The 25,122-nt window shown below is 44.1% G+C and overlaps 2 protein-coding genes across 4 annotated transcripts in view; both read right to left on the bottom strand.

Moving 5' to 3' along the window:
- ankrd27 (ankyrin repeat domain 27 (VPS9 domain)) overlaps positions 1-15,152 on the bottom strand; it is a 38,253-nt gene extending 23,101 nt beyond the window's left edge. For all 3 annotated transcript variants that reach the window (XM_078282859.1, XM_078282860.1, XM_078282861.1), the window contains exons 1-10: positions 15,037-15,152; positions 9,827-9,948; positions 8,623-8,733; positions 7,404-7,724; positions 6,174-6,233; positions 5,189-5,242; positions 4,781-4,846; positions 4,162-4,238; positions 3,719-3,840; positions 712-790 (exon numbers count right to left, since the gene is read on the bottom strand). In XM_078282859.1, the coding sequence (XP_078138985.1) occupies positions 712-790; positions 3,719-3,840; positions 4,162-4,238; positions 4,781-4,846; positions 5,189-5,242; positions 6,174-6,233; positions 7,404-7,724; positions 8,623-8,733; positions 9,827-9,928 (992 nt within the window). In that variant the 5' untranslated portion in view covers positions 9,929-9,948; positions 15,037-15,152. The remainder of the gene's footprint in view (positions 1-711; positions 791-3,718; positions 3,841-4,161; positions 4,239-4,780; positions 4,847-5,188; positions 5,243-6,173; positions 6,234-7,403; positions 7,725-8,622; positions 8,734-9,826; positions 9,949-15,036) is intronic.
- A 4,488-nt stretch (positions 15,153-19,640) lies between these two features.
- Positions 19,641-25,122, bottom strand: part of tdrd12 (tudor domain containing 12) — a 40,966-nt gene continuing 35,484 nt past the window's right edge. Inside the window, exons 32-35 of the mRNA XM_078283019.1 lie at positions 24,431-24,544; positions 23,711-23,864; positions 21,691-21,751; positions 19,641-19,714 (exon numbers count right to left, since the gene is read on the bottom strand). Of these exons, the coding sequence (XP_078139145.1) occupies positions 19,641-19,714; positions 21,691-21,751; positions 23,711-23,864; positions 24,431-24,544 (403 nt within the window). The remainder of the gene's footprint in view (positions 19,715-21,690; positions 21,752-23,710; positions 23,865-24,430; positions 24,545-25,122) is intronic.

Below are 25,122 nucleotides of genomic sequence, written 5' to 3'. Positions count from 1 at the left end.
TTACACCACCAACAAGACTTTACACCAACAAGACTTTACACCACCAACAAGACTTTACACCACCAACAAGACTTTACACCACCAACAAGACTTTACACCAACAAGACTTTACACCAACAAAACGTTACACCAACAAGACTTTACACCAACAAGACTTTACACCAACAAGACTTTACACCACCAACAAGACTTTACACCACCAACAAGACTTTACACCAACAAGACTTTACACCAACAAGACTTTACACCACCAACAAGACTTTACACCAACAAGACTTTACACCAACAAAACTTGATACCAACTGACTGAATAACTACAAACTAACTTCATATCCAGGAGCCACAGCAGCTCATCTAATCCTGAATCAACCAGTCTCTTCCAGTAGTATTACAGTTTTATATTTATGTGAATTACCTTTCCCATATTATTTTTTATTTTATTACCTTTCCTGTACTTGACTTCCTTGGCGTTGTTCCACCAATTGCTGCTGTAGCACCTGACTTCACCTGACCAGGGATCAATAAAGTGCAATCTAATCTTATCTTATTTCTTTTCAACTACAACAGTACTAGTGCTGCCCCCAAATACAATAAACCCTTTTAGTGAATATGCTGCATCCTGCTAAATAACCTCCATGTATGTTAAACCCTCTTTGTTTCCTCTCCAGGAGTCCCAGGGTCAAAGGTCACAGTGAATCCCCTCCCACTCACCAGTTTGGGATTTCTGTCTTCACCAGCAGGTAGAGGATGACGGCCAGCAGGTCATCAGCGCACACCGCCTCTATACTGACTGCAGAAGAAGAAACACGGTCAGCTTGTTGTTGACAGAAAGCACAAAGGATGAAGGGCAGAGTAAGACTGTTTGTCACAGCGGCTCTGTCTGCAGGACACTCTCCCTCTGTCTGTCTTGCTGCGGCCCAAATTAGTAAATTGGCCTCTTGACAAACATTAATTAGGAGCGGATCGTCCCGCTCTGCAGACAGACAGCGGGGTTGTTGCGGGCCAACGAGTTTGGATTTCCAAAGCAAACTGGACAAACACATTAGAGTGCGACAGAGCCGACACTGTACCGACTGCAGATCTGATTACAGAGAGAAGAGGCTGCTGGGAGATCATGCAGAGTTCAGCCTGCTGTCCCAGTCCTGCTGACTGACACGCTGAAGGAATCTACTAAATATTAACCACACTTCCTCTCTGATGAGGTGACTCCAGCTAAAAGCCAATATCCCTTATTGATTTCCCTTGTTAAATCCATACCAAACACAAAGGAGGAGATGCTTTGAGACAGTTGAAGTTTGGATTTTGCATCTCCATATCAGAAAGCTGTCCCTAATATTTTGTCCATTCACTGTTTATGAGCAGAGGAAAAAGCATTTTCCAGAAACACAAACTTCATAATGAACTCTGCAGTCCGCTCTCAACACTGTCATTGATGATAAAGTAGTGAGATGTGGTTGGTTATGGGATGAAGTGGTTGGTTATGGGGTGAAGTGGTTGGTTATGGGATGAAGTGGTTGGTTATGGGGTGAAGTGGTTGGTTATGGGGTGAAGTGGTTGGTTATGGGGTGAAGTGGTTGGTTATGGGGTGAAGTGGTTGGTTATGGGATGAAGTGGTTGGTTATGGTGTGAAGTGGCTGGGATGAAGTGGTTGGTTATGGGGTGAAGTGGTTGGTTATGGGATGAAGTGGTTGGTTATGGGGTGAAGTGGTTGGTTATGGGATGAAGTGGTTGGTTATGGGGTGAAGTGGTTGGTTATGGGATGAAGTGGTTGGTTATGGGGTGAAGTGGCTGGGATGAAGTGGTTGGTTATTGGATGAAGTGGTTGGTTATGGGATGAAGTGGTTGGTTATGGGGTGAAGTGGTTGGTTATGGGGTGAAGTGGTTGGTTATGGGATGAAGTGGTTGGTTATGGGATGAAGTGGTTGGTTATGGGGTGAAGTGGTTGGTTATGGGATGAAGTGGTTGGTTATGGGATGAAGTGGTTGGTTATTGGATGAAGTGGTTGGTTATGGGATGAAGTGGTTGGTTATGGGATGAAGTGGTTGGTTATGGGGTGAAGTGGTTGGTTATGGGATGAAGTGGTTGGTTATGGGATGAAGTGGTTGGTTATGGGGTGAAGTGGTTGGTTATGGGATGAAGTGGTTGGTTATGGGGTGAAGTGGTTGGTTATGGGGTGAAGTGGTTGGTTATGGGGTGAAGTGGCTGGGATGAAGTGGTTGGTTATGGGGTGAAGTGGTTGGTTATGGGATGAAGTGGTTGGTTATGGGGTGAAGTGGTTGGTTATGGGATGAAGTGGTTGGTTATGGGATGAAGTGGTTGGTTATGGGGTGAAGTGGTTGGTTATGGGATGAAGTGGTTGGTTATGGGGTGAAGTGGTTGGTTATGGGATGAAGTGGTTGGTTATGGGGTGAAGTGGTTGGTTATGGGATGAAGTGGTTGGTTATGGGGTGAAGTGGCTGGGATGAAGTGGTTGGTTATTGGATGAAGTGGTTGGTTATGGGATGAAGTGGTTGGTTATGGGGTGAAGTGGTTGGTTATGGGGTGAAGTGGTTGGTTATGGGATGAAGTGGTTGGTTATGGGATGAAGTGGTTGGTTATGGGGTGAAGTGGTTGGTTATGGGATGAAGTGGTTGGTTATGGGATGAAGTGGTTGGTTATTGGATGAAGTGGTTGGTTATGGGATGAAGTGGTTGGTTATGGGATGAAGTGGTTGGTTATGGGGTGAAGTGGTTGGTTATGGGATGAAGTGGTTGGTTATGGGATGAAGTGGTTGGTTATGGGGTGAAGTGGTTGGTTATGGGATGAAGTGGTTGGTTATGGGGTGAAGTGGTTGGTTATGGGGTGAAGTGGTTGGTTATGGGGTGAAGTGGCTGGGATGAAGTGGTTGGTTATGGGGTGAAGTGGTTGGTTATGGGATGAAGTGGTTGGTTATGGGGTGAAGTGGTTGGTTATGGGATGAAGTGGTTGGTTATGGGATGAAGTGGTTGGTTATGGGGTGAAGTGGTTGGTTATGGGATGAAGTGGTTGGTTATGGGGTGAAGTGGTTGGTTATGGGATGAAGTGGTTGGTTATGGGGTGAAGTGGTTGGTTATGGGGTGAAGTGGTTGGTTATGGGGTGAAGTGGCTGGGATGAAGTGGTTGGTTATGGGGTGAAGTGGTTGGTTATGGGATGAAGTGGTTGGTTATGGGGTGAAGTGGTTGGTTATGGGGTGAAGTGGTTGGTTATGGGGTGAAGTGGTTGGTTATGGGATGAAGTGGTTGGTTATGGGGTGAAGTGGTTGGTTATGGGATGAAGTGGTTGGTTATGGGGTGAAGTGGTTGGTTATGGGATGAAGTGGTTGGTTATGGGGTGAAGTGGTTGGTTATGGGGTGAAGTGGTTGGTTATGGGGTGAAGTGGTTGGTTATGGGATGAAGTGGTTGGTTATGGGATGAAGTGGTTGGTTATGGGGTGAAGTGGTTGGTTATGGGGTGAAGTGGTTGGTTATGGGATGAAGTGGTTGGTTATGGGATGAAGTGGTTGGTTATGGGGTGAAGTGGTTGGTTATGGGATGAAGTGGTTGGTTATGGGGTGAAGTGGTTGGTTATGGGATGAAGTGGTTGGTTATGGGGTGAAGTGGTTGGTTATGGGGTGAAGTGGCTGGGATGAAGTGGTTGGTTATGGGGTGAAGTGGTTGGTTATGGGGTGAAGTGGTTGGTTATAGTGTGATGTGTTGGTACCGGTGCGGCGCGGCGGCTGTGTGGCCGTCAGGGCGACCCGGCGCAGGCAGAGCAGTTTGAGGAGGGGGGAGGTGTGCAGGTTCAGCTGGCTCAGCTCCCGCTTCGCCCGGGGCAGGTTGATACTGGAGACAACAACACAACAACAACATCAACAAGAAGGACAATACTTTAGCATGGAAATTGACCTATAAAAAGCCCTTATAGAAAGCAGAATGTTTTGAAACGCTCATTAACAGTGGGAACAGTTCAACATGTTACCTGGCCAATTAACCTAGTAGGAATGTTCATATTTTATTGTAATAATAACAGACCGACCGACGTTATAGCGCCCCCACCAGGCCAATTAGTGTAATGTTTTTAAAGGCCAGAACAGTGAAAAAATACGTCGTCCCTCCAAGTTTTGTCAAAATCAGAGTGTGGTGTGAGAAATCACATGATCTGACCTGAACTCAGGTTTGACTCCCAGCTCTTTCTGCTGCAGCTCCTGCAGACTCCTGGTGGTTTTGTTGAAGGCAGCGTCCTGTTGGAGAACACAGACAGAGACAGACAGAAAGAGAGAGAGAGAGACAGACAGAGACAGAAAAAGAGAGAGAGAGACAGAGACAGAGACAGAAAGAGAGAGACAGCGACAGAGAGACAGAGACAGGTTAGAGCAGCTTCCTGAAGAGACTCTGAACACAAAGACCCACTACACCAAACAGACTGAGATCAAACTGATCAGGTGTGGTTACTGATTATAGTGTTACAACATTCAGTTCCATTGCAACTTTGATTCAGCAAAACAAGGGCTGAAACACTGTTAATTTTATGTATGCAGTCAAGGAAAATCCCCTTAAAGTGATTTAGGGGGATTTCTCCTTCAACAGTGCATCCTGAATTTCCCCAAGGGGATCAATAAAGTGCTATCTTATCTTATCTTATAAGCAGAATAAATCCAGCGCATGTAACTCCTGCATCAAGATGCAGTGATGCAGCAGTAATGCATTCTGTCATCTGTAATGAATAAACTTCCATCGCAGAACAATGTATTTAGTGTTATAGAAGAGTAACACTCAGACCGACCTGACTGGCTTCAAGCGTTCCCACAAAGTTAAAGATTAAATCATGGATACCATGATGAAGATACATCTAGGAAACAAGGAGAGGACAGTTCAGTTTAAACACTGGATGTAGATCTGAGAAAAGAGAAGCAATGTTTCAGAGAGGATCCAGAACCAAAACAAAGTAGTATATAAATATTTAAAAGTAGAAATTTTTTTTTTTATGGTAGTATATAAAGAAAGTAGCATGTAAGTACAACAAATGTATAGGCAGTATATAAAACAATAAAAATGACAAATGTAAGAAGTAGGTGTCTTATCTATAAAGTAAGCACATGGTTCTCTGTTGGAACCTGACTGACTGCTGTGAAAGTCAGTAGGAGAAAATAAAAACGCTAGAAGAAGTAAAAAGTCATGTGACTCATCGAACCTCCACCGCCTGTTTGAGCAGCGTCATCTGAAGCTCCTGCTTCGCCAGAAGTTTCTAAAAAAAAAAAAAACATACAGAATATTCATCAAACCAGGAGAAACAGACAGACAGTCCACAGGAGTGATGTAACTCTCCATGTGCTGCTGAACTGGACTGAGCCTTGATGAGGAAACCAGACCGAGGAACCAGCTATGGCACTGGAGTCAAGTATTCAAGTATCAAGTATTACTATTATTATTATTACTATTATTACTATTATTATTATTATTATCTTCATCATGATCAAGTAGGTTCCTCCCATCCCAGACAGTCGACCCGACCTCCTACACCTCCAGACGGACTAACAGCTTCTGCTGTCGACACTAATCTTCACAACACCTACACTTCACATCTCACCCAATCATTTCCACCGTCAGCACCAGTCTCCATTACACCGGTGTAACGGCTGATCCTGCAGGCAGGTTCCTACTCACCAAGAGTAGAAGTAACTAATTATATTTACTCACATTACTGTAACTGAGTAGCTTTTCTGTGTACTTGTACTTTTTTAAGGCCGGAATGTGACTTTCCCTTCAGTCCATCTCTCCTGCAGTTTTGTCCTTCAGTCCATTTTAAATCCATCCATCACAGAACAGATTGTGTCTCTCCATCAGCAACAGAAACTGGATCAACAGAAACTGGATCAACAGAAACTGGATCAACAGAAACTGACAAACTGTGGATCCATTCACAGTGAGAAGAGGAATCTGACTTTACTTTGTTTCTGCACTTTATTTTGTCATTTCTAATGTTTCCAGTGAAAAGAATCTAGTTTGAACTCTGACCTCTCTCCTGTTAGAATCACATGGAAAAGATCACAGCTAACAACGTTCTCTGTTCTAAAGAGGAACTCAGGAACTTTTACTCTGACGACATTTTAAATCACACACTTTTTACTTCTACTGCAGCAGGACATTCTGGTACTCTTTCCACCGCTGTTACTCACCAGGCGAGAGTCTCTCAACAGACACTGAAGACATTTAGTATAAAGGCCGTTCACCGAGTCCTGAGGAGAGAAGACAGGAGGGAAACTGAAGTTCACTTTCATTTAGACAAACAGACTTGAGGTCCAGTTCTCCTCGCTAAAACACAAACTATTAAAAAACAGCTGTGTGTCCATTTTGTTGTTTAGTGGTGTTTTTCTGACCAAACAGAGACGATGCAGCACACTGAATCATTCACAGCCAACTTCTTCTGAATTATTTATGTTTCATTTTTCATAATGCAAGTAAGAACAAATTTCCCCAAATGTTCTTAGTTATGCATGTGTATGAGTGACACAATATGTGGCAAAACTACACTTTTCATAATCTTGTGCAATTTTTATGTTTTTAATCACTTTCACAGGAGGAGGAAACAAGAATGAAGAAGAAGGAAGCAGCATAAAAACAATGAAGAAGAAGGAGGAAGCAGCATTAAAAAAGAAGGAAGAACAAGGAAGCAGCATTAAAAGAAGGAGGAAGCAGCAAAAAAAGGAGGAGGAAGCAGCAGAAGAAGCAGTAACAGAAGAAGAAGCAGCAGAAGAAGAAGAAGCAGTAGGAAGCAGCAGCAGAAGAAGCAACAGAAGAAGAAGAAGCAGTAGGAAGCAGTAGCAGAAGAAGAAGCAGCAGAAGAAGAAGAAGCAGTAGGAAGCAGCAGCAGAAGAAGCAACAGAAGAAGAAGCAGTAGGAAGCAGTAGCAGAAGAAGCAACAGAAGAAGAAGCAGTAACAGAAGAAGCAGCAGAAGAAGAAGAAGCAGTAGCAGAAGAAGCAACAGAAGAAGAAGCAGCAGAAGAAGAAGCAGTAACAGAAGAACAAGCAGCAGAAGGAGAAGCAGTAGCAGAAGAACAAGCAGCAGAAGGAGAAGCAGTAGCAGAAGAAGCAACAGAAGAAGAAGAAGCAGTAACAGAAGAAGAAGCAGCAGAAGAAGAAGAAGCAGTAGGAAACAGTAGCAGAAGAAGCAACAGAAGAAGAAGAAGCAGTAACAGAAGAAGAAGCAGCAGAAGAAGAAGAAGCAGTAGCAGAAGAAGCAGCAGAAGAAGAAGAAGCAGTAGGAAACAGTAGCAGAAGAAGCAACAGAAGAAGAAGAAGCAGTAACAGAAGAAGAAGCAGCAGAAGAAGAAGAAGCAGTAGCAGAAGAAGCAACAGAAGAAGAAGAAGCAGCAGAAGAAGAAGCAGAGGAAGCAACCGGTCGTACGATGTGGTGTCGGAGTCCCTTCCTCTCCTGCTCCCTGAAGGTCTGGCAGAAGCCGTGGATCAGCTTGTCCAGTTTGAGGGCGTGGCGGCCCAGGAAGTCCTGGACGTCCCGCAGGCTGTTGAGGCAGTAGGGGGGCGGGGGGGCGGGCTCGGCCGGGCCCCCGCCCCCCCCTTCCTCCTCCTCCACCGGCCTGGAGATGCACAGGATGCTGAAGCTCTGCTCCCGCTCGTTGTAGAAGGTTTCCTCGAACAGGATGGGAACCGCCGCCGCCGCCGGGAAGCCGGAGCCGAGCAGGAGGCGGCGGTCCTGGATCCTCAGCTCCTGACACACACACACACACACACACACACACAGGGTGGGATGGAGTGAGGATTAAAACGGATACAAGGCGCTTTACATCAGTACAAAAAGTAACATCAACAGTAGAAAGGAACGTAAGAAGTAAGGTTGTGTTCACAAATTTTTACATTAAAACCAACAGGAAAAGTTGAAAAATGTTCCAACTTTTCAGAGGCGGAGTTTCCCACAACAACAACAACAAAGATGGAGAAATTGATCAGACTGGATGTGTGTTGAATATCTGGAAGTCTTTGCTTGCCTAAGAGAGTAAAAGTAAACTGTCTAATTTATAATCTATCTAGAATCTATAGTCACCTCTTGTTTTGAATCTAAATTTTGGAACAGCCAATAGGAACCATTTGTTGTTTTAAACTAGACTTCAGAACAGCCTGTAGGTCGTCCTGGACCAGGTGTCGGTCTGTACTCTACACCATGTTAGCTGTCACTGAGACTGACTCCTGTACATCTATTGGACTGTGATTAAAGTGAATGTAATGAACTGCCGCCTGGTTCCTGTCTGGTTCCTGTCTGGTTCCTGTCTGGTTCCTGCCTGGTTCCTGTCTGGTTCCTGCCTGGTTCCTGTCTGGTTCCTGCCTGGTTCCAGCCTGGTTCCTGTCTGGTTCCTGTCTGGTTCCTGCCTGGTTCCTGCCTGGTTCCTGCCTGGTTCCTGTCTGGTTCCTGCCTGGTTCCTGCATGGTTCCTGCCTGGTTCCTGTCTGGTTCCTGTCTGGTTCCTGCCTGGTTCCTGTCTGGTTCCTGCCTGGTTCCTGCCTGGTTCCTGCCTGGTTCCTGCATGGTTCCTGCCTGGTTCCTGTCTGGTTCCTGTCTGGTTCCTGCCTGGTTCCTGCCTGGTTCCTGCCTGGTTCCTGTCTGGTTCTCACCTTTCCATCCACAGTCTGGTATCCCTCCTCCACCGGCTGCAACACATAGCTGTCAAACTGGGAGTCAGTGAAGGAGCTGAGGGTTAAACTTCCACAGCAAGGAACCAGAACCTGCAAGAACCAAAACCAGAATCATTACTTTCCCGGCAGTAACCCAGGAGTCTAACATGGAGGTTCATGCAACTAACGCTTATTTTCATTACTGTTAACTATCGATTATTTTTTAGATTAATTGATTAATCATTTAGTCTTTGAAATGTCAAAATAATCACAAATGTCCGTCTCAGTTCAGAGTCCAAAGTGACTCTTCAGGTTTCTTCCTCGGTCTGAGCAGCAGACAGAAGACAGAAGGATTCATTTAATAAAGAGATGAAACAGAGAAAAGCAGCAAATCTGTGAAGCTGGAACAGAAAAAGTTTGGGATTTTTACTGATAAATGACTAAAACCATTAATCGATTATTTATTCATGGTTTATTTATGTTATGTAGGGTGTTTCAGTGTATATTATATTGTATTCTGTGCCTTTTGTAACTCGTACTGACTTCTCAGGTCACTATTCTGCTGTAATAAGAGTATTAGTAGCTCTAATCCATTCAGTCAATTTTAGGTGTATTTTCTCTTCCCTGCTGTTTTTCCAGTGTTCAGATCATCTGAGTTTCCAGCAGCGCAGTATTGATGAGTCAGAGCAGCTTCTGACCTACATTCAAACATCTGATTCTCTGCTCAGCTGTACTGGGCTGCGGGACTTTCACAGACGTCCCACTTCTCATCAGGCTGGACTAGTGTGAAGGTTTCCAGCTGATTGAAGACTAAATGAATTTATCAAACAGGGAGCGAAACCCCGGCCTAGCCTAAAAACATACAACTTCCTCTTAACCTGCCAGCAGCTCTGCCACTTTCACTTCTTCAATCCACACTGAGCAGCTGAAATAACCTGAGAGAGCGAGCAGAGAGCACAGACCGCTCCGGCTGAACTGACCAGACAGACCGGATCTGGACTGACAGCCAAACACTCAGCTTCACTTTGAAACGAAGCCTAGGTGGTCTCCGTTCACTGCTGATCCATATTTTTCCAAACGTTTTTGTGCATTTTCCAGACTGTTCAAGACCTGGAACTTTCCAAATTCTTTTACCATACATTTCCAGACTTTCCACACCTGTGTAGGAAGCCAGCAGTAAAAGTAAAGCTCAGCCGTGACTCACGATGCCGTGCAGCTCGGCCACTCGGCTGCACAGGTCCGGTCTCTGCCGCTCCAACGCCAGGTAGAACGGGTTCTTCAGGATGTTCTCATCATATACAGCCATAAGGAGCTGGAGTCTGGATCCTGACAGAGAGGAGGAGGAGGAGGAGGAGGAGAGAGAGAGGAGGGGGAGGAGGAGGAGGAGGAGGAGGAGGAGGAGAAGAGAGAGAGAGAGGAGGAAGACATGTTTGGTATAAATCAAATGTGTCTGAACTAGATTAGATTAGATGAAGCTTTAATCATTCCCATGGGGAAACTGTGGTGTTGCAGTGGCAAAAACAGGATACAGCAAAGACAAAAACAGGTTAAACTATGTACAGCATGTAAATAAATGAAGAATCTATAATGAAGGTTTCAGGATCCTGCTGCTGCTCAGCTGGACTTCACACCGCTGGACTTCAGACTGCTGGACTTCACACCGCTGGACTTCACACCGCTGGACTTCAGACTGCTGGACTTCACACCGCTGGACTTCACACCGCTGGACTTCACACCGCTGGACTTCACACCGCTGGACTTCACATCTTCTCCTGACTGACTGGCTGTTTGGGGAAGCTGCTGTGTCTTCACTGTCTTCCAGAAGTGAGGAGAGGAGCCGCTCCTCGCTTGTTATCTTGCAGGATGTAGACTGTACCGAGGAAACTGGAAACATAACATCCAGCGGTCAGAGGGTCACCTGCTGCGTCCGGCGGGTCAGACAGACTGAAGCCTCCAGGAGAAGACAGTTTTTCTACCAACATCTCTATACAACTTCAGAAATGTTGGAGATTTCTGGAAATTCACTAGAAATAATTTTTCCTCCATTTTCAGTCTGTGACTCTGTGTGTTCAGACCTAAATCCCCTGTTCGTCTCTTCAGTGATGATGGGGCATTCTGGGGCGTAAACCACTATCTGTGGGCGTGTCTTGTGGGCGTGTCTTGTGGGCGTGGCCAGCGGCGAGCCGGTTGTGGCGAGCGGCCGCAGAGCAGGAAGTCACAACAACAACAACGGAGAAAAAGAATAGGAAAACAAAGAAGATCGAAGGGAAATGTTCAGAAACACGGTGAACGTCAGCGTCCGATCGGCTGTGGAGGCTTTACGCTGATGACATCATCAAGATGACTGACAGGTGGAGGGGAGGGCGGGACTAACAAGACACTTCCTGCCTCAAAGAGAAAAGCTGCATTGTAGCTTCAATCTTGAGGTCATCTTCAATAATCTCATTTTAATAAAACATGGTCTTCAATAAGCAGCTGGAAGAGAGACAAGAATCTACAGATCAGAGATTCTGCAAAACAAAGAGACTGAAAGCGACTTTTGTCTGGAAGCTTCGGTCTCAGCTGCTGACCTTCTCCTCTGATTGATGAGCCGAAATTCATTAGTGATCTGATTCAGCCTCTATTTCAGGGTTGAGCCATAAAATTATTTGAGCAGGAATTTGGAGACGGGCAGAAATCATAAGATCTCTTGGGAACAGTGAGCAGAGAGTTGCTTGTTTGTTCCTCTCTCCGAACATCAACTCTGTGTCTGACTCTGCTGCAGCTCAGTCCCACAGTATTTCAACACATCTTCTTACTGGGAACTCAGCAGCATTAATCATCATTGATCCAGCTGACGTAAACATTCCTTCACTACCTGCAGCTCCTGCAGATTGATTTATCATCCATTCAGGGGAATTCTTCTTTTACTTGACGAAGATCCAAACAGTCAGTTTAACTAAATCAAACTGCTGCAGGCCATTTCTCTGGATCAGCAGCAACCAGACGGGATGTGAGTCAGGACCGTTACAAACACAGAGAGCATGAAACCATGAAATACTAAAACACACAGTGCAGCTTCACAATGCCCTTCCTCTCTCTCCCACACACACACACACCTGTGCTTACATCTCTCCCATATACACACACACACACACTTCAGAGTAGCTCAATGAAATGTGCAGAACTTGTTAAAACTAAATGAAACCTGACCACACTGTGTTCCACCTCCAATCAGAAGAGATTGTCCAAAATGTTTCCGTCTTCTGCCGAGGAACATCATCAGTGTTTCCTCTCTATTCATCCGACTGCATTTAACTTATCGCCTGGCTGTGAAGTCACAGGGAAACCGGGTGTCGATGGCGTCTCCCTTCAGTAGTTCCAGATATGACGAGTGGCACAAAGGATCAGCAGTCCTGTTGTTCAGCTGGAGCCGCTGCTGGTGGGAGGAGGGTGAAGACTGCAGATGATGTCTGGACCAGAGAGGATCTCAGCAGGATGTATTCTCCTCCACCGAACCAACTGATAAGACAGCAGGTCAGTATGCTGTCAACCAATCAGCTGCAGCACATGGTGAGGACTGTGTGCCCAACATGAAGAGACCCTCACCCTTTGTTTAGAAAGTAGGAACGCACCAACAATCCAAAGAACCAACAAACCTATCCATCCATCCATCCATCCATCCATCCATCCGGTTCAGGAGTGATCCTGGGTCTCGAAACCAAAATTACCCACATCTACAAAACCCTGACCTGTGATGAGGCATCCCAGTCAGAAACACCACAGCTCTCTACTGTCACCTATCAAATAACCACAAAAATGCCCAAAAAATAAACTAAAGAAAGAAAAGAAAAGAAAGGAACAGCCCACAGCTGCTGGCTGATCTCCTCCCTGCTCGCTCAGCTGGGAGCAGCTTCAGGTCCAGCAGGCTGCAGTCCGGACCGGACCGGACCGGACCAGGAACCAGTTCAGCCTCTTCAGCCTCACTGGGTGAAACTGCAGAGTGGGTCATGTGACCCGGCGCTCCGCTCCTCGCCGCTCCTCGTGACCCGGCGGCTAACAGAAGGAATGTCCATCCCGCTCAGGCTGAACGGCGTCACACCGCACTCCGATTAGACTCATTCAGCTGACGCTCTTATCCACAGCAGCACACAGATCTCAGATCAGCAACATTACACACAACCAACAGTGAGGAGGTCAGAGGTCACAACACTCATCTGACCACAGTGGAGCTACAACTATTGATACCTTTCATTCTAAAATAATCTATCAAATCACACATCTAATATTCAAATAATCTATGATCAATAATAAACATTTTTTCCAACATGTTTCCCACGGTGCAATTTGTCAAATTAACACAAGTATGACGCTTTTCAAAATGTAACAATTACAACAAATAAAAAATAAATATCAAATAGACATATGTTGAATGAAGTTAACTGTATTTAGTGAATTGTATTTACGGGTCTGAACAAATCCATGGAAGCTGTTCTTCTTCTTCTCTAAGTTAATGGCAGATCGACTATGGACACCATCAGCGGCAAATCTCATTATTAAGATTACTCAAAAATGGAAATGGTTTTGATAAAAAAATAAAAAATAAAAAAAACACATTACATACATTTTTCAAATGTATTGAATATATTATTGCAGTCCTAGACCTTGCTGGAAGAAGAAATAAAGGAGACAGAATGGTTTTTAGAGGGAGGATCCAGATCTGCTGATGTGATGAATCTACATTCTGCCTTCTGGTTTCTCTGATCAATGAGAATCGTTCAGCTGACTGGAGGCTTCACATGCAGAACGTGACCGTCAGCCTGCTCCTCCGGCTCAGCACATGACTGAACATGAATTCCCCAAAACCATCCAGACTCATTCTGAGAGAAATTAAACTGCAGTGGAAAATATGGGCTAATTTACATGGTATATTCAGACTTTACTGGATTAAGCGCCTTCCACCTGATTAATTTACTTCACGAGTGAAGGCAAGGCTTTTATCACTGATCCAACTACATATCGTATTAAGTTACAATTTAGAATTTGAGGGAGATTAGAGGTAAATTAGGGAAGAAAGTTCAAAATGAGACAGAAATCCTCCCACCTGCTCTACACTCATGTCAGTTAGTTCCAGCCCGTTTTTGACAAGCATATGTTGTTTTCAGCTGCTATAACGTACTATACAAAATACAAAATTAACACTATATTTAAAGAAGAATTTGTAATAAATTGTTTTCCAAAACTTTTTCGTAGCAAATATTTATACCCATAAAAGCCTGTGAAAAGTGCTATATAAGTATGCAATATGCCAATAATGGCATTACACTTTCAGTTTGAATCTTCATCTCTTCTGACTCATCTGTGGAACTGGACCAAGGCTGCAGGACCTTAATCCATTTAATGTTGCTTTGTTTATCGGCAGACGACATAACATAACTTGTAGAACAAATCAAGACACCTATCTTCATATGAAGAAAGCTTCTGGTACACTCAGCATACAAATGATCCACCAAACACTTTATTTCAATAAAATCTCAGCTATTAGAACTGATGCTCGCTGACCCTCCATGGTTTGTTTTGTTGGAATAACACAGTGAGAGAGGGGAACCGATTCTAAAACTTCGGTTTTCACTGAAATAACTGCTGCTTGGTGAACTGGACCTGTGCCGAATTGAAAAGTGGATCCTAACGATTTGTAAAAAGGTCTTGAATCACGTTGTTCCGGGTATGCGCCTTTATCGATGAGCAAGGCAACATTAAATTGCAGGTTTTTGAATGGATATTGGTGTGACGTTGTCTCTAGCTGGGATTACGTGCGTTTGTTTTGTTGAGCAAAATGTTAATAGGTTGATACTCTCGGCCATTACAGTCATGTCTGAACAGATAAGAGACGCTGTTAGCCATCTCCGATTTGTAATCGATAACAATACTGAACCGTTATTCTTCTGGTTAGTTTGTTCTTGAACAGTATCTGAACAAAGTGGCTGCTAACTGACACAGAAGTAGCGGTGTAAGTGGTAGTTTTTGGCTAGATTGTTAGTATTTAAATTAACCGTTACTTGAATTTAGATGTACTAATATTGCAGCACTGATATTTAAGCTGTGACACAGCAGCAGGTATGCGTTTACATACTACAACTAATGTTATATCGTTATATTAACTGTTCACTTGTCAGGTATTTTGGCTTCTAACGTGACTCAGTCAAACCGGACAGCGGAACTATTAGTTTTAAAATTAGCTTGCTAGCTAACGAGCTTGCTTCCTGATAAAACGCACCAACAGGACTGGTGTTAGCTAGGGACACGAACTTTAGCCTGTCAGTTAGCGTTAGCTCTGTTAGCTAGAGCCGGTGTTATCTATCGTTAGCGCTACAGACCTGCAGCCCGTTACCGGAGAAGCAGACAGCTAACACGGTTAGAGAGGTGAAGTCTCACCTGTCCAGCAGTCAGGCCCGCAGCTCGTCCAGGTTCGGCATGGCAGGAACACAGAACATGACACAACAGATCTGAGCTGTTTACCTCTAACCAACCAGCTGCTAACCAGCAGCACTAGCTCAGCCTTTGGTCTGGGTTGCCAGACACCAGTGATGAAACACGTAATCTAAGCTGTCAAAAGAAACCCCGATCCGTGCCGTTCTGTTGAATGCGGAAAACGTCAAACTCCATTCAGAAACCTGCCAGTTTAATTGTCTTGGTTATCGGCAAAGATAGATAAGCAGTAAAACAAACAGCCTTTTAGGAATCGTTAGGATCTACTGGGTGACAAGTGATCCACCAAGCAAGTCAAACCAAACTGTAAGAATCGGTTCACACTGCTCACCACCGCCCGTGTGTTCAGGTGGAGGCAAACCAGATCTAAAATAACTTTATTGGACAAAATAAAGTTCACCAGGTTTTCATAAAAATAACATCTAGATCCTGGGCAGAGAAAACTCTTTACCTACGGGAAGAAATAGAGAACATTATTATTCCAGGCTACTGTATGCTGAACGATATATTGTTTTCATTAAAGAAAGATTACACTGAACATCTGCTCAGATGACAGCAGGTCGACTTTTAGTAATTAGTTCAACTTCTACCTTTGGTTTTAGGTGAAGAAGCAGTAAAGTCATCTGGCAGGAGAGCATGCTGGGAGAGAAGGAAACTCAACACAGCGACCTGATCACTAAACAATAAATACAATAAACAACGTCCATACTGAGATTTCATTGGTGGATATTAAATCATACTTGAAACCAGTGAAAACAGTGAATGTGGAAGTGAATGTTTGTTGGCTGAGGCGGCTGTATGATGAGCAACAAATGACCGACATGTCTGGATTGATTGAACAAATAATTGGCTCTTAATTGGATTTCCAAGCTACCAATAAGCAAATTATTACAAGTAAAACAGAAGAGGCTGACAGTGAAGCACAGTGTGTTTAAAGCTGCGGGAGGTCCCAACATCCTCTCAGGTGTTGACGTCATTTCAGGCTTTCGGATTATATTCGGATCCTTTTTTTTTTTTTTTTCCTGTGTATGGTGAAAATGAACAGGATTTTTGTATCATTTTTGGCAATCATTCTGTTCTTAAAATGGCTGAAATAATGTAAGTAGAAATGACGTATGATGAAGTTATTACATATTTTAACACATTACTGAATTAAAAATATATATGTATATATGTATTTAGCTAACAGCCATGATGGATGTTGTGTTGTCCAATGAGATGCTGAATGCCAAGCTCAGTCTGACTAGAGATTTCTTATTTTTCCCACGGAGCAGCTGAGGAGTCAATCAGTCAGTCTCTCAGTCAGTCTCTCAGTCAGTCAGTCAACACTTCGTCAGTTGGCCTCTAGAGGGCGTCTGTGGCTAAGAGATGCAGTGTTTCCCATACAGAAGCACAAAATCAAAAGTTGGTCAATGTATAGAAATGAATGTAAATCGATCTCTAATGCGCCTGATGTCACATCACATCACATCATTGAATTGAACTGAACACACGCTGTGGGTCTGTAAAGGATCTGTGCTCGTTTTCATCAGAAACACCTCAACTAATAAAGAACCAGTCAGAACAGAGGAACCTGACAGCAGAACCAGTCAGAACAGAGGAACCCGACAGCAGAACCAGTCAGAACAGAGGAACCCGACAGCAGAACCAGTCAGAACAGAGGAACCCGACAGCAGAACCAGTCAGAACAGAGGAACCCGACAGCAGAACCAGTCAGAACAGAGGAACCCGACAGCAGAACCAGTCAGAACAGCAGAACCAGTCAGAACAGAGGAACGTGACAGCAGAACCAGTCAGAACAGAGGAACGTGACAGCAGAACCAGTCAGAACAGAGGAACCCGACAGCAGAACCAGTCAGAACAGAGGAACCCGACAGCAGAACCAGTCAGAACAGCAGAACCAGTCAGAACAGAGGAACCCGACAACAGAACCAGTCAGAACAGAGGAACCTGACAGCAGAACCAGTCAGAACAGAGGAACCCGACAGCAGAACCTGCAGTGTCTCGGTTGTGTATCTGATGTGATATATAGTCAGAATCTGCTGTGTCGGCGTTCCTTTATGTGCTAGAAGTGATTCTCAGACTGTTCCTCCAGACGACGGCAGTGAATGGAGAGAGAAAAAAACACAATTCTCCAGTCTGCTCTACCGGAGCAACAGATCACAGAATCACTGATTTGGGGGTTTTATCATGGAGGAAGAGACACGACCCAAGACTCTACCAGAGTCACACAGAGCTTTACATTTACACCTCTATCTGTTTTCACATTGGGCTGAAAGGGGGCGGGGCCACAGTCACTTTTTTGGGCCAAAAAATGACATCACACTTCAGAGGAAACCGGCCACAAAATGGATTTTGAAAACAAACAGCAAAGCAATGACATTGCTTTGTCATTTTTTAGATTTTTTTTTAATGATTTTAAAAAATTATAGTCTAGTGAAGAAAGAGTTTGGGGGGGTGGGGGGATTCGAACCTCTGACCGCTGAGCTGCGATCAATTTTGCGATTCTGCCAGATTATCTCATTTATTACTTTCAGCACTTTTCAGCGTATAAAACCGTCCTACAGCGGCTTTAAACTACATTTTATACACAAGTTTACACACACAGAGCCGATCATAAAGAACGCTCCACAACAATCCTCATGTTTTCTGATAAAAAGAATAAACATATACACACCGCCTGTCAAAAGTCTGCGGCACCTCGCCTTTTCTAAACTATCGATGTACCATTTGATTTTCTCTGTTGTTTTTCAGTTAAGACACAAGGGAAAGATGTGGATCAGTTTCTTCTCTCAGCTTCATGTTGATCAGAGTCTCTGGTGTGAAGAAGGTTTTCATGGCAGAGTCTCTGACTGTCGGCATGGAGGTGAGCAGCAGTTCAGCTGCAGGAGGTTTTTCATTGGTTTAGTGTTTTCATCACTTTTACATGCAGGATTTTTTTTTTCTCGAACTAAACCTAGTTAGTCTTTAATGGGGTTAACTTATTGCAAACCGACAGAGAAAACATGCTGATTCATTAAGTATTTTCCAAAGCTAGGAGTCCCAGACTGACAGACGGAGTGTATAAATAAAAAAATACAGGAATCATGAAGTTGGCTGTAGTTTATTAAACAGAAAAAACTGACCCATTAATTGTGAACAGAAATGCCTCAAACTTCCCAGATAAACAATATAAACTGTAAACTCTAAATCGCGGTCAGTTTCACTCCAGAAGCCACAAACTTTACAGAAATAAAACTTTCTAGTCAGCACACTACACTTATTTCTCAATTTCTCTATAAAACTAGTCCAATAACAAGAACAACGAAAACAATTGACACATTTCTGTGCTGAATGAATGAATATTCAACACACAGCATTATTCATCTATAAACCTAGTGCAATAAGGATAACTGTGGAGGCCCCCAGGGGTCACCTGGTACAAAAAAAAAATGATGTGGAAATCAGTGGGCACGGTTTTCTTACAATTTACTCATAAAGCGTGCCCACGGATCAGTAAACCATGAGCACAGATTTGTAATATCTACATTGATAACATCAAAGAGGGACTTTTAGGCCTACCGTAAATCCTCTAATATTGGCCCGGGCCTTTATTTACCTCAACTGCAGAGGGGACCAGGCCTTTATTGGAAGCAGGCTTATATTAGAGACAGGCCTTTATTGTTTGATAAGTATATTTGCTCATATTTTAGTACGAAGCCTTTTGAGTGGATTATTCAGTTTGTGGGTCTTGGTGCTTTTCTTTAACAGTTTTAGTCAAGACACCGGAGTAAACGCCGGCCTTATAGACTCAAAGTGCCACCGTTTGGCTTCAGGAGACTTGGATTATACTGCACAGCTGTTTGGAGAAATTTTAAGGTCATTTTTTGCCCTTTTCACAACTCTAAAGAAGCGGCTCCCAGTGAGTAGAGAGACAAAAGTTTAATTTTGGGTGAACTATTCCTTTAAGGAACAAGTGCATCAACTATGTTTATTAATTTGATCAGCATTGAACATTCAACACTAACGGACCTGCAGGTTCACAACACTCACTACATTCTAGTCATTTCTATGATTCTCTTATCCATAATAGAGCTGAACAATTAATCAAAAAATAAAAAAACGCAAAATGAACTTCTCAGAGTCTGCAGTTAATTTCTTCAGAGAGTTTGGTCCAAACTGGATTTGTGAACAAGGAGTTTTAGAATCAAAACCTTCATCAGACTCAAACTCAGTAAATCTGCACACTAAAATAATTTCAAGAAAAGTGATTTTGTTAAAAAAAAGAAAAAGATGTCAAAGTTCTAAAAAATGCATGACAACAAAAACTTGAATCGCAGTTTAAATTGCAATACATATCTATCAAATAATCACAATTCGATTTTTTGTCTGTATCTTTCAGCTCTAAATCCAGAGAGACGTCCAAAGAGATCGACAGAATCAGCTTCAGTTTAAACATCAGCAACATTACAAGCAACAGTAAGGAGGCCAGGGGTCAGGGGTCAGAGGTCACAGCAGCCCGACAGATGGAACTGTGACCTCAGAGTGAGGATGATGATGATGAAGCGTCTTCAGTCGCTCTCACTGCCGCTGTCTGAATCCACGTAGCAGCTGTCTTCTCCTGTGTTCTCCACAAACCGGACGCCTGCAGGAGACAACATGACATCACTGATCAGATCACATCATGTTAAAGCTGCAGGAAGTGATTTTCCGACCACTAGAGGGCGACAGAAAGCACAACACATTTGTAAATAAAGCCCCTAACCCAGCGAAGGGCCGTGCATGAAGGCTAACAGCTAAGCTAACCGTACCTACAGAGAAGTGTCACCAGTTACCAGTCTCAGTCTGCTGAAGGTCACATGACCCACAATGACAAGTGAAGAGGCAGGTAGCAAGTTTACTAGTTTAACAAGTTTAACAATTTTACTAGTTAAACTAGTAAATTTGTTAATCTAGTAAACTTGTTAAACTAGTAACATTGTTAAACTAGTAAATATATTAATCTAGTAAACAAATTTACTAGATTAACAAATTTGCTAGTTTAAAAAGTTTAATAGATTAAGAAATTTACCAGGTTCACAAATTTACTAGATTAACAAAGTTACTAGTTTAATAACTTTACTAGTTTAACAAATTTAGCCGCTCGCTTCATCGATTCCGCCATTACGAGAAGTTTTTTCAGGAATGGGAGGGGGAGGAGCCAAGCTAGTTTTAACAAAAACTGTTGAATGGAGGGGGAGGAGCCAAGCTAGTTTTAACAAAAACTGTTGAATGGAGGGGGAGGAGCCAAGCTAGTTTTAACAAAAACTGCTGAATGAGGGGGAGGAGCCAAGCTAGTTTTAACAAAAACTGCTGAATGGAGGGGGAGGAGCCAAGCTAGTTTTAACAAAAGCTGCTGAATGGAGGGGGAGGAGCTTTGTTCAGGAGCAGAACCTGACAACAAGCTTCAGAACATTGGAGAAAACAGCAACACAGCTGGATATTGGTTTATATCATTATGACTCAATGAAATCTCCACACAGCACACATCAGCTTCAGGATTGGTTAGAAGGATGTCAGTTTCGGTTAATTTTGCTTTCGATAGGCCGACACCCATTAACCGGTAACTAACCGGTTAATTTTTAAGAAAAAACGCAAAATGACATGAAATACAAGAAAGTGCCGCTTTTCTTTTAGTCCGGCGCTCCACTGACTCAACTAGTGCAGCCCGTTCACCCCGCTGCTGCACAGAGCGCTGTTCGCTTGTTTATTCAAAGTTTATTAATATTGAACGTGTCGCGTGTCCAAATTGCACCAAATCTGACACTGCAGGTCCTCGGGTCCCCAGCAATACACCCGCCAAGTCTGAAGTAGATCGGACGAACAGTTCTCGAGATATGCGAAGGACACACACACACACACTCACTCAGACTCACAGACAGACTCACAGACAGAGATTTCTTGCTTTAGTAGATAGATGAGCTTTGGCGCCGCATTTCGAAGTGCTGTCCATTTGCTGTAATTTGCATATAAATATCTGCACTTGTTATGCACGCCGCGGCGTAGCCCGTTTTAATGTAAGTGCTGATTCCGCCCACCCGGGCCAGTTTCGGCGTACACCGGTAGCAAATACAAGTGGACCCTATCCTACAGTCCCTGCTCTCAGCGGAGGGAGGGGGGCAGCGCTGTGACCATCAGACCTCTCTGGATTAGACAAGCAAGTAGAGAAAACCGGCATCAGCCGAACCAATTTATTGCCAAATGCTTTGGGATCCAACACTTTAACATTGCTTCCCATGGTCAGAAAAAGTCGCCAGATTTGTCGCTAGTCGCTTTTGAGAAATAAAGTCGCCAGCGGGGTCTGAAAAGTCGCTAAGTCTAGCGACAAAGTCGCCAAGTTGGCCGATTAACGGTTAACCATTGACATCCCTAGTTAGAAGGTCTGATTACTGCAGGTTTAAAGTGCATCAAAGTGCATCATGTTGCAAAACATGAATAAAAAAAACTATCCCAGTTGGAGAAATCTTCGAGTGAATTAACAACAGAAGGGATTTCTCTGTTTCCTCTACTTTTTGGGAGATGTGATTTTAAAGACTTGATGTTGAAACGCTCTTCATGTCTCCAGTGAAAAGCGGTTCTTACCGTTTAGTGTCCGGTCTTCTTCCTCCTCAAAGTGTTCCAGGTCGTAACTCACAAAAATACTCTGTGGAACCAAATATTGACCTTTAAAAGTTTGTCACAGCTGTATACTGTATACTTCATATGTACTAAACAGACTCAATATGAGACAGAATATGGGAGGTGTCAGTGAAAATGGGCTGCAGTCCATTAAAAAAGAAAGTAAAATCATATAATCACCCAGAATTCCCTGCACCTATCAGCAGTCCCACCCATAAAGCCTCCAAATCAAAATTAGGGAAATTTCTACAGGATGCAAAGCAGTTTTAGAAAAAAAAATGATGGAAGCTTATCATCTCTTTACAGTTGGATATGTTCCATTCTAATGGTAGCTATTTTTTATTATCTGATTGATTTTTATCATTTTATTCATAAAGCAATAAAGTTGGATGTAAAGGAAACGTACAAAGTATCACCTGCTGTGCGGCAGAGGATTTTTCCCAGTAAAGACTGGGACAGCAACTGGAAAAGCTTTCATGGATATAATGTTAAATCTTTCATGGCTGCAGGTTGAAGCAGACGCAGCGGGTCGGGCTGCAACACGCAGGATATGCTTCTCATTTTATGAGTTGATCATTTTAGATTTGCTGCTGTCACTGGCACAGATGGTTTCCTATGCTGGAATATTTTTGATTTTGAATTTTTTATTTAATAGAATGGTTTTAATCCATTTACTGTTTTTCATCCATTTATTGTTTTAATCAGTATGTTATATAAAGCACTGAGTTGCATTCTATGTATGAATGGTGATATAAAAATTAACTTATTACTATTATTAATGTACAGTGACGATAGAAGGTAACAAAAAGCAAAAAAAATATTTATATGAAAATGTCTCTATTCATAGTATTCTGTTACATCACCACACGGCCATCTTGGTAGGAAAATAACAGCTGATTGTAATAAATTATCCTGTTAATAATAAGCACCATATTGGTAGGAAATGCATGTGACATCATGGGAATACTATGAATTACTTGAACTCTCAGTTTAACATTATTGATCCACCCAAAAAAAACCACTAATTAAGATTCCAGCTGTCATTCTGTTCTGTCTGCATTTCAAGAAAAGTTTTATTTTACCTTGATTTTTTTTTAAAAGTTGTCAGAATATTTCACAACACCTCATCTTCTATCTACAGGAGGATTTTCTTCCCATTGAAATCTGTGTGAGCCAAATAAACACAAAGCGTGAGCAGCAGGTGCTGCAGCAGGTGATGCAGCAGGTGCTGCAGCAGGTGATGCAGCAGGTGCTGCAGCAGGTGCTGCAGCAGCAGCAGCAGGTGCTGCAGCAGGTGATGCAGCAGCAGCAGCAGCAGGTGATGCAGCAGGTGATGCAGCAGCAGGTGCTGCAGCAGGTGCAGCAGCAGGTGCTGCAGCAGGTGCTGCAGCAGGTGCTGCAGCAGCAGCAGCAGGTGCTGCAGCAGGTGATGCAGCAGCAGCAGCAGCAGGTGCTGCAGCAGGTGATGCAGCAGCAGGTGCTGCAGCAGGTGATGCAGCAGCAGGTGCTGCAGCAGGTGATGCAGCAGCAGCAGGTGCTGCAGCAGGTGCTGCAGCAGGTGATGCAGCAGCAGCAGCAGGTGCTGCAGCAGCAGGTGCTGCAGCAGCAGCAGCAGCAGGTGCTGCAGCAGGTGATGCAGCAGGTGCTGCAGCAGGTGATGCAGCAGCAGCAGCAGCAGGTGCTGCAGCAGGTGATGCAGCAGCAGCAGCAGGTGCTGCAGCAGGTGATGCAGCAGCAGCAGCAGGTGCTGCAGCAGGTGATGCAGCAGGTGATGCAGCAGCAGCAGGTGATGCAGCAGCAGGTGCTGCAGCAGGTGCTGCAGCAGCAGCAGCAGCAGCAGGTGATGCAGCAGGTGATGCAGCAGCAGCAGGTGATGCAGCAGCAGGTGCTGCAGCAGGTGCTGCAGCAGCAGCTGCAGCAGCAGCAGCAGCAGCAGGTGCTGCAGCAGGTGATGCAGCAGCAGGTGCTGCAGCAGGTGCGGTACCTTGTCTCTGAGCAGTCTGTCCCAGTGTCCCTGCTGCTGTTTGACCAGTCTGAGCACCGGTTGGTTGGACTTCATCTCCCAGCAGCAGCGCTCGGCGGCGATGGCGGCGTGGAGCTGCAGGTCGGCTCTGTAGCGGCGGCCGGTCACTCTGCCGCTGAACAACCAGCAGAGAGCGGATATCAACTCACATGGAAACAGTAACAGGCTTTCCTGCCACTTTAATGAGACGACAACCTGCCGCCACTGGAAAAACACAACTCCATTATTCATGAGTTTATTATCGTTGAGAACAAATCAAAGCTGAACAGCGTCAGACTGCAACAAACTGCAGGCAGAGAAGTGGATTCTACTGGAGCAAGTAGCTGAAACGACTGTAGCTAGCATCCACGCTACACTGTAGCAGAACTGTAACCATAGAAACGACTGTAGCTAGCATCCACGCTACACTGTAGCAGAACTGTAACCATAGAAACGACTGTAGCTAGCATCCACGCTACACTGTAGCAGAACTGTAACACTTTAACTTGGGTAAATACGGCACAGACCGCTCTCTGTCCATCAGCCCCACCGCTTCCCTGAGCTTCCGCAGTTGATTACAACGCCCACCGAGTTTTCCCCTCAGACACAAACACAGTATCAAGACGGCGTGTGTGTGTGTGTCTCTCAGGGTCAGAGGTTCAGCCTGGGAACATGTATGGCTCCTGTGTGTCGACCCCTGACCTGTACACGGCTCTCTCCGGGTAGAAGCGGCAGCTCTGACTCTCGGGGCTGATCAGCTTCACCGTCACCATCACACAGTCCGACCTCTGGTACCAGCAGACCTGCGGGTGTAAACTGGAACAACCAGAGAGAATAAACACAGAGAATCTCCTCCAGCTGAAGAAGTGACTGAGGGACCGGCAGCATGGAGCCAAATGATGCTGCTGGTTAAAGACAGCAACAGTACAGACTGGATCCTCTAGATTTTAGAGAATTTTTCCAACATGTCTCTGGAAATAAACTCCTCATGTGTTTCTGTCTGCATCCAGATAAAAGAGTTTGTACCTTTTTGTGGAGTCACTGCTGTCTGGTTCATCAGTGCTGATGACCTGCTGACTGTCCTGCTGCTGATCACCTACAGGGAGGCCTGAACACACACACACACACACACACTTTATCCCTGTTTGCCTTTCAAAGTTTAAAGACAGATAAATGGATAGAGCTGCACAATTAAGGCAAAAGTGATAATCCCAATTATTTTGCTAGATATTGTGATCACGATCAATAATCACAAGTATTTGTCTCAGTTTCAGGAAACAAAACTCTTGCTGCACTTCTGCACCTGAACATATATTTTTACTTTTTTTGTGCAGTTTTTCATAAAGTAGCAGCAGCTAGAAAGTCTTGTTTTCTCTGTCTTCCTCTTATTTACA

This window comes from Centroberyx gerrardi, chromosome 4, assembly GCF_048128805.1.
Source record: "Centroberyx gerrardi isolate f3 chromosome 4, fCenGer3.hap1.cur.20231027, whole genome shotgun sequence".
In the NCBI taxonomy this organism is placed as follows: Eukaryota; Metazoa; Chordata; class Actinopteri; order Beryciformes; family Berycidae; genus Centroberyx; species Centroberyx gerrardi.
This window is presented reverse-complemented; position numbering and strand designations above follow the sequence as displayed.